This window comes from Giraffa tippelskirchi, chromosome 3 (assembly GCF_054371585.1).
Source record: "Giraffa tippelskirchi isolate mGirTip1 chromosome 3, T2T-mGirTip1v1.2.pri, whole genome shotgun sequence".
Classification (NCBI taxonomy): Eukaryota; Metazoa; Chordata; class Mammalia; order Artiodactyla; family Giraffidae; genus Giraffa; species Giraffa tippelskirchi.
In genome coordinates this window covers 179,341,184-179,350,516 of record NC_137277.1, presented here as the reverse complement: position 1 = coordinate 179,350,516, position 9,333 = coordinate 179,341,184, and the positions used below count along the sequence as shown (strand labels likewise).

At 56.1% G+C, this 9,333-nt stretch overlaps 1 protein-coding gene across 1 annotated transcript in view; it reads right to left on the bottom strand.

Annotated features, from left to right (window-relative positions):
- SDC3 (syndecan 3) overlaps positions 1-9,333 on the bottom strand; it is a 38,717-nt gene that overhangs the window by 7,516 nt on the left and 21,868 nt on the right. The window contains exons 2-3 of the mRNA XM_081586131.1: positions 2,529-2,646; positions 59-672 (exon numbers count right to left, since the gene is read on the bottom strand). Coding sequence (XP_081442257.1) covers positions 59-672; positions 2,529-2,646 — 732 coding nt within the window. The remainder of the gene's footprint in view (positions 1-58; positions 673-2,528; positions 2,647-9,333) is intronic.

The window sequence follows — 9,333 nt, the reverse complement described above, 5'->3', positions numbered from 1 at the left end:
GAGCCCCGACCGACCCTCCTCTGCTCTGTGACTCCCTGTCCTCTCCACACCGGCTCACCTGAGCCACCTCCGTGGGTCCAGGGGCAGTGGTCCCCAGGGGCAGGGTGCTCTTCTCAGGGATGTCAGGCTTCTGGGTGGTAGCCGGCCTGGGAAGGGCCCTTGGCCTGGAGGTAGCTGTGCTGACCAGCCTGGGAGTTGGGGCCTCCGTGTCCAAGACAGCCACCGTGGTGGGAGGTGAGGGCACCGCTGGGGTGGTGGCCTGGGCTGTGGCCGCTGTGGTCAGTGGAAGAGGCAGAAGCTTCCGTGCGCCGGTGGTCCTTACGACAGAGGTGGTGGCTGCGGACGGGGGCACCGCAGGGATGCTGGGGACGGCAGTGGCCACTGTGGCGGGCACTGTGGCCACTGTCAGGGCCCCTGCGGTGGTGGCAGTGGTGGTAGCCGTAGGGGTGGAGACAGTGGTGGCTCTCTGGCTGGGCTCTTCTGGCACCTCTGTCAACAGTGGGGGGCTGGTGGCTGGCTCCGGGGTGGGGCGCTCAGAGGGGAGCTCTTCAAACGGGGTACCCACAGGCTGGATGTCCATGGTGGGCAGCACCGCGGGTGTGGTGGACATTGCCAGGGTGACATCTGGGCTGAACCGCATGGCTGTCTCAATGCCCGACTCCTGCTCAAAGTCTGAGGGGGTTGCGGGGGGGAGAAGGAAAGAGCTAGGAAGCTGGTTTATTTGAGGGCATGAGGATCCCAGACAAGCAACGGCCATCAAGATGGGAGGCTCCCAACCCTCACCTTTTGCATAATTTTCCCAAGACAAGAGGAGGGAAAGGAGGGAGGCTCAGTCTGGTCAAAGCTTACCAGTTGACTGATGGGGCTAGTGATGCTTCCCAACTCCTCTCTTCCTAGCCAAAAATTCTAAAGGACCACCTCTTCCAGGAAGTCTTCCCTGACTATTCCAGCCCACCCAGTCTGGAGCTTTTCTAGCAGACTGATTCTAGGCAGTGGCAACTCAGGCCCTACTGGCTTCAGATCTTACTGGAGGTTGCAGGCAGGGGAGGGGAGGATGGCTGTGGCATCCTGGGAAGAGTCAGACATGCATACAAGCCACATGAGCACCCATGGTGGGCAAACAAGGTTCCCCCAGAGGCACAAGCAGACAGCAAGAAGGAGAACAAGCCCCTCCCACAGAGGCTGCTTGAGCAATCTGGACTCCAAACCCGGACAAGTGAAGGGAGGGCCTTGGGAGAAAATAAGGAGAGAGAAGGATAAGCCATACCAGCTCCCAGGGGAGACTGAACCAGGCGGCGGAGGAGTGGGGAGGAGCCTGAGAGGTGTGGAAGGAGAGACGTTACCACCCATTAGGATGGATTTTATGAAGATTCTCAGAAGATTTATAACTCACAAGATGTTTAAAGGAATGGGCCAAAGTGAGGAGACTAGAGGTGAGGCGCTGTAGGTGGCCAGCTCCAAAGCACACAGACCCTCACCATTCCATTAGACTCGGCCTGCCCCCTCCAGGGCCTCAATCTCAACACACACCCCTTTTTACTCTCAGTTGTAGAGTAGAGCTTCATCTCTGTGCCAGGCCCTGACGTCTTAAACTGAAGCCTTCCAGAGGCTCTGCACGCATGAGCGGGTGCCAAGTCGCTTCAGTCCTGTCTAACTCTTTGCGACCCCGTGGAATGAGCCCACCAGGCTCCTCTATCCATGGGATTCTCCAGGCAAGAATACTGAAGTGGGTTGCTGTGCCCTCCTCCGGGGAACCTTCCCCACCCAGGGGTCGAACCAGCCTTTCTTATGTCTCCTGCATTGGTAGGTAGGTTTTTAACCACTTGCCACCTGGGAAGCCCCCAGAGGATCTGAGAAGAAGGCAAATTTATCGCCATTTACAGATAAGAATACAGACTCAGGGAGGGAAAACGGCTGAAGATGGCACAGCTATTAAGTAGAGAAACTGGGATTCAACTTAGCATGCCTCCCTTATCTCAGGCTACTCTGCTGGCCTTTCTGGGCAGGACCATGGAACTGATTTGTCCCAGGCACCACTGCAGGCCCCTCCTGTTTTTCCATCACTGTCCTAACCCCGCCCTTGGCCACCGCTGATTGGACAGAAGGGGGCCACCTGACCCAAGTTGAGCCAATCAAGTGGGTCTCTGCTCACTGCACCTGAAAAGTTGACCACTAAATTCCTCCAAGTGGTCACAACAGTATGAAACCTGGGTTACTGAGAAGTGTCTGTGTTCCCTGACAGAGGCTGGAGGTCTGCAGGGAGATCCAAACGGTTCAGACAGAGACGCAGAGACAGAGAAACTGGGAGTGCTGGGCTCCTTAAGCCCCGGTTCCACCCCGGGGAGGAGGGCCCGCCCTTTACGTGCTTAAGGTCCAGGAGCTGCCCCTGAATGGCCTCTCCCTCCCCCACCCCACGTTTAAGCGAGCCTAAGGGCTCCTCTTCCTTGCCATCAAAGCCTCGGATGGGGCACTGGCGGGAGACTGGTCCTGCTGACATGACATGTAGGAAAAGGGAAGGGGGTACTTACAGCCGGAGCCCGACCCAGAGTAGAGGTCGTCCAGCTCGTCATCGGGGAAGGAGTCGTCATCCCCAGAGCCCTCGAGGTCCACGGGCCTCTCGAAGTTCTCACTGCGCCAGCGCTGGGCCTGCGGAGGGCAGAGTTGGGCACAGGGCTCAGCCCCTGAGGCCAGCAGCCTGGACAGGCCCAGAGGAGCAACCGACACTCTCCTGGGCCAAGTGACAGTGGAGGGACAGCATCAGATGTGGCCTCTAGAGGCAAACAGAGAGCCTCTTGCTAAGAGGTGCTGAGCGCGCCTCAAAGCAGCAGGTGCTCAGCACAGGGCAGCCCCATCTGCCCCCATCCACAGCCGAGAAGACTAAGGCCCCACTGCCCCAGGTCACCAGAGAGCACGTGATGTGATGAGATCCAGACTCTGCTAGGGATGCAGTGCCTCACACCTCAAAACCCCAAAGGCAGGACCATTCGTTCCATCAGACAGATATAGCTGTTGGGGAGGACTGGGGCTCTGGGATGGAAGAAACTTGGGTAACGGGGGAGGGAGAGAAGGGAGTGGAGTTCCTGGCTCTGGTCTTCCCCAAAACAAAGTCAGCTCCCCCCGTCTACACTTCCCTCCAAAGTATCTCATTGCCCAGAGTCAGCTCAGGGCATGGATGCCACTTCCATGTCTGCCAACAAGGGTTTCCTGGGGGTCTGCTGGGATGAGGAGTCCAGCCCTCCAGGTCCAAGACTCTTCCTAGAATCAGAACTTGGGAAGGTGGGGTGCTGTGGCTCCTGGGCCCAGACCACCCACCCCCCTGGCCCACTGCAACACCGGCCTGAGAGCCAGCACTAAGGACATCTGAGACAGGAGTGCAAACCTGGATCCAGACTGAGCCCGGCCACAGTCCCTGCATCCAGAGAGCTTTCAGAGAAAGATGAGCTGGTGCTCAACTCTAGAGGGTTATTAGCACCTGGGTCTTAAACAACTGGACTAGAGAGAAAAAAGAGAAATAGACCAAGGCATCTCAAGTAGGGGGAACAGAATCAGCAAAGGCTCCAAGGTGGGGAAGTAGAGCCTGTGCCATCAGAGCTGGGTCTGGGGGGCCTCATCCAGGGTCCCTTGGAACCCCTGCAGTCACTGCGGTCTGGTCACCAGACCCCTGTCTGCTCCTGGAACATGCCTGCCCAGTGTCTCCTGTCTCTTTCACTCATGCTGTTCCCTCTACCTAGAACACTCTTCCCTCCTATCCTCTCATCCTCCAACTTTCCACCAGCTAACTCTCACTCCCCATCCCTTCTTCTGAGAAGCCCTCCTCCTTTGAGCTTTCAGAGCATCCATCCAGTGCTTCTGAATTCACATCTCTCACATTCATGTGTGAATTCACATTCACATCTCACCACTTGTGAGCTGGGCTGGCATGGGTATATACTTCTTCTGTGACTGTGCCCACCCCCACTAAACTATACCTTGATGGAGCAGGACCGTGTCAGACACACAGTGGGTATCAGCAAGTATCTGGTAAGGAATGGGCTTGGTGTTGGAGGATGCAATTCCTGGGCAGTGGGGGGGTAGGGGTGGGTGCAGGACAGGCCAGAGTTGAGCTTGGGGAAGCCCCATCACAGGCTCTCAGGGTTCAGCTGGCAACTTTTCTCTTGGAAACTGGTCAGGTTTTATTCTGACTGCACGTCAGAATGTTGTAAAAACAGAACTCAGCAGTTTGGCAGGTCTGACGTGGAGTCTGAATACCCCTAACTGTTTGACTGACATAGGGAGCTGTGGAAAGTATGTTAGCAGGAAGAGGGACTAGCTCAGCATCATGACCTGTGCTCAGCCTCTCACACCCCCGCCCCTGACAGCCCCCTCCTGGAGTTCCTACAGAGCTAGAGAGAGGATCCCGATCCTGGCTTCCGGGCCCTGAGCCTCGACCACCTGCTCTAAAGCCCTACCCAGGCCAGGCAGGGCAGGAGGCCAGGGCAGGGAGCCAGGAGATTCCCCCCAGCATACCCATCCCCCCCCCAACACACACACACACACACACACACACACACACAGTCTCAAAGTAATGAATTAATCAGTATTTACTTGCTACCAGTGAGTCATGGAGTGGAACAATTAGAGTAATTGCTCCGTGACTAATTGCCGGGTCTTCCTCCGTTTTAGACATTTCAGGAACTTAGAGCAGCCACCATCCAACCTTCTCCAGTTGCCATCTCTGCTCCCACTTATCAGAAGAATAAAACCCCAGGACCAAAGGGAAGGGGCTAGGTGCTCCCCCACCACCAGCTTCTACGACCCCAGCTTAGCTGGGGTCCCTTGGAGATTTTCTGCTCCATTCTTAGGCCAGTAGCCTAAAGCCAGAGATGTGCAGCATGATGGGGCCTGAGCAGGGGTGGGGCCCAGACTGTCTCTCCCACGCAGGGCATCTTCACTGTCTCTCCATCCTTCCAAGTAGCTCTGGGAAGCTGAAAGCCCTTTAGCTGGGAGGACGGGGGCCTAAGAAGTCTGCAGTCCAGGGGACCCCCAAATTGGGGTAAAAGTGGGGGGCCAAAATAGGGAGTCCTCATGATTCCACAGTGACCAGCACCACACAGCAGCCCCTAACAACCTGCTCCCAGAAAGGCTTGCAGAAATTCAAACCCCCCACCCCTGCAAAGTCACACAGACCCTTGAAATGACACACTCAGAGACACCCTGACATACACTCACCTAAAGGTAGCCAGAGAGAGGCACCGCATGTTGGCATGCCTTTGGGTGCAAACAGGCACATACATGGGGGGGCAGACACTAAATGGGGCACACACGGTGCAGCTCTGAGGCTCAGAAACAAGTATGGAACCTCCTGTGAACCTGTCAGCCTCCACTCAGGTAGCTCTCACCTAGATACTATTCATCCCTAGCTCAGTAGCCATCGACATGACAACCGTTACCATGACGACCATCTCCTCCATGCTAAGGACCAGGAGCTCCAGCTCCCCACAGAGATGCAGGGGGGTGGGGGGAGGAGGGCGGGGGGAGCAGGAGAGGGAGAGATCCTGGAAGAACAGAGAGAATGACAGGGAGGGAGAGGGCGAGGCACTGGATGGGGACAGAGATGCAAGGACAGAGGGAAGCCTGGGTCAGAGGGGCAAGGGCGGGGGTGACAGGGAGGAGGGAGTGGAGGGAGGGCTGGGTGTGCGAGAGAAAGAGAGAGAAGGCAAGAGTGGGAGGCAGAGGGAGAGAATTCTCTCACATCTTAATTTAGCCTCACGCTCATCAGACACAAAGCTGGGGAAGGGGCCACCTCAGTGATTTTCCAAACCTGCATCCAAGAGAACATTCTTTCCAAATAATGAGCAGCCCCTAGATGGGGTAGAGGGGGTGACAGCCAACAACCAGGCACCCCTGAGTTCACCCTGGGAAACTTAACCCCGGGACACCTGAGACCTGTGGGGTGGGGGTGGGGTGCAGGATTCCATCTTGCCCACCCCACCCCAAGCCTGCTAAGTGCCAGCTGTACCCCTCCCTGGGGGACCAGTGCTCACAGGGCCTTCCCAGGAATGCTATAGGGGTGCTGGCAGCAGATGCAGCTACCAGGGCTGCAAAGAGGAGGCGGGTTGGAGAACAGAACACACGAGACAGCAGGGAAAGCCTGAAGTCACAAATACTAGAGGGGGTGGTGCCAAACAGCCTTTGACCCCCAAACGACCTATTTGCATAATTCCATGCATAATTAGCATAATAATTGTACCAATTCCCTTAAAAGAGCATCCAAATCAAATGCCAGCCTCCCCCTGACCCTCACTGTGCCCCTTCCAGGTAAACCACACACCCTCCCATGCCTAATAAACATGTCCCAAACAAGAGCGCCTGTATGCGTGTATGCATACATACATACACACACACACACAAACACACGCACCCAGCACAGATGTGCACACACAGTCATGATCCACATTTACCGACCCCAACCTGTGTACCCACAACTCACAGACAACAGCCTAGCACATTCCACCACGGGCTCACCCACTTGCTGCCCCCCAGCTGCACACACACAGACACACAGCTGCACCCCTCTCTTCACCTAATACACCGCACACAACCTCGGTAATACCCCACAACCATGCAGATGGCGCACACGGACCCTCCCCGCGACCAATCATTGCTATTTGTATTCCCCACGGCAGTGACCCCCTGGACTCTGACACAGAGTAAACAACCTTTTAAACAACCTTTCTTCATGCTTGCATCCTCACACCCCCCTACACACAGCCCACTGCGGAAGCCCCTGCATCTTCTGCTTCCTGCCACCACCTTTCCTGGCCACGACACCCACCCAGAGGTTCCCCCAGCAGCAGGGGAAACTCCGAGCTAGCCGGGGGAGCTACTGAGGGTCCTCAGGGGGCTCTAGAACCAGTGCCCACCCTTGCGGAGGCCCCATCCCAGGTGCTGGAAGCACTCTAACCTGTGCCACTGGCTTCAACCAACTCCGCCTCCCACAACTTCATTATACCCACTTCGCAGAGGCAGGCACTGAGCCTGGGGTTTATAATTGAGACATGAGCGTGGGTCCTCAGCCTCTGGGTCCTTCCTCCAAACCTTCCAGGTCGCCCCCAATCTGTTGCTCATCTAGAGTTCCTAAATCTGTGACCCACAGCCCCTGGACAACCTTAGCTCAGAATTACCACCTGCCCACACCGTACACACGCCGGCACATGGCAAACACCCCCAATGCTCCCAAGTACCCACTGCCCACAAGCTCCACACATGCGTCCCTGAAAAGGCACCCACAGCACCATACATATGTTCCCCCCCACCCCCAGACAACCAGCTACAGGCCCCTGACACCTGCCTCCCACTCCCCTCCACACACGTGCACCATGCACACACCATGCACACTTTCCCTCCGGGGTACATACAAGCACACACACAATGCCAGGGTGAGACGTGGCACCTTTCCCAATGGACACAGCCCCTGCCATTTTTCCTCACTTCCCCCTTGCCACCATCTTACTTCGTGCTGACCCACAGCCTTGACCCAAAGAAGTAACTCAGGCTCCCTGCCCTGATGGGACCAGCAGTGACCTGAGCTGCCAGCCACTGGCCCTCTCCACCCCTACCTAATCCTCTCCATAGGGTTTTAGAGCCACTGAGGTGGGTAACTTCCACCACCGTCCCTCTCCAGTGGGGTTGGGAGAGAGGGGACATGTTTAGGCAGAAAGACAAGGCTTCTCCTTCCTCCGGTCCCCAGCCTTCTTCCAAGCCTTCCTTGGAGACCAGAAGTCTAGGATCTCTCATGCCCAGCCCCTCCCACCTTCCTCCCCGCACCTTATCATGAGCCTGCCCAGAGAAACAGGATAACACAGAGCTTAAACCAGAATGAATCAGCTCCTCCCCTCACTACCCACTGAACATCAGGCAAGCCACTGAATCTCTTGGCACCTCAGTTTTTTCATCTGTAAAATGCAGTATGTGACTAGCAGGGGTGCTGTGAGGATCAAAGAAGATCATGCATGTAATAGGCTTAAGGACAGGACCCAACACTGGCAGCTGAATAAAGAAATGTAGCTGAGATTATTGCTAGGTGTATGTTAATATTTCGAATATGAATTCTGAAGATTTTATCTCATGTGAGCCTCACCAAACTCCTGAGGGGAGCAGCATCAAGACAGTTACACCCAGGCTGCAGATGCGACTGTTCATGCCCAGAGAGCCTAAGTGGGCTTGCCAAAGCCACACAGCAGGGGAGAGAACAGAGAGAGAAAAAAAGAGATGCTGGGTGAGGGGGGGAGGAACGGCAAGTTACAGAAACAGACACACAAATTAGGTCAGCTGGCGGGGGGCCAGGAGCCCAGCACCCTGTGCAGTGCTAATCATGCTGCAAAAACTAAGAATAAAATCAAGTATAATTAATTCTGCCCGCGCTTCCTTCTCCACATTAGCCAGACTCTGAGCTGCCCTCTCCTGTGACTAGAAGGCATGTGAGCAAGGGTTGGGGGCCCAACTTTGTGTTCTTTGGGTTCAAGTCCAGCTCTGCTTACTTGCTGGGTGACCCTGGGCAAATTACTCAACCTCTCTGAGCCTCTGTTTGGTTAAATAATAACATATTTTTCATGGAGCCATTGTGAGAATCAAGTAAGATAATGCACCAAAAGCACTCTTGTTGCTCAGCATACAGTTGGCACTTAATAACCATTTGTTACTATTACTGTGGTACATTTCCCCACCCTGCCCAGACCTCACCTTCAGGCCTGAGTGATCACTAAGTTCAACTCTCTCTTCTTACAGAGGTGAACACGGACACTCAGAAAGGGGATAAGAGAGGGTGGTGGGGGATTAGCCTATGACGCAGCATTCAGAGAGGTGAAGTGATTCATCCAGTGACACACAGTGGGACTTCACACCCGCTCCTGGAAGCAGGGTGGTCTCGGCAGAGCCCTCTAGACCCCCACAGGCTCCATCCCCACCAGCCCCCCCCACCGCCCCTGTCCCCTAAAGGCCCTCAGTCCTGTGAGAACTCAATGCCCCTCACGCTCACCAGCTCCAGCCCGGAGACCCAGAGCGTCACCACAGGAATGTGGGCTGGGGCCAGGCTCCAGGCGGCAGGACAGCCAAGGGGGCAACACAATGGAGAGTCCAGACCCGGGAAGGGGGACGCCTCGGTCTCCACTCCCCCACCGTCCACAGCTGCCCTGGCTGGGAACCCAGCACCCGCCACATTTACTAGCTGCCGGAGGGGTGCGGGGCGCAGAGGCTGCGTTGGTGGGAAGGGGCCACGGACCCCAAGTCCCAGGGAGCAGAGGAGCCTGGGGGAGGAGCAGGGGGCGCAAGGGCTGGGAAGGCCCCTCTACAAAC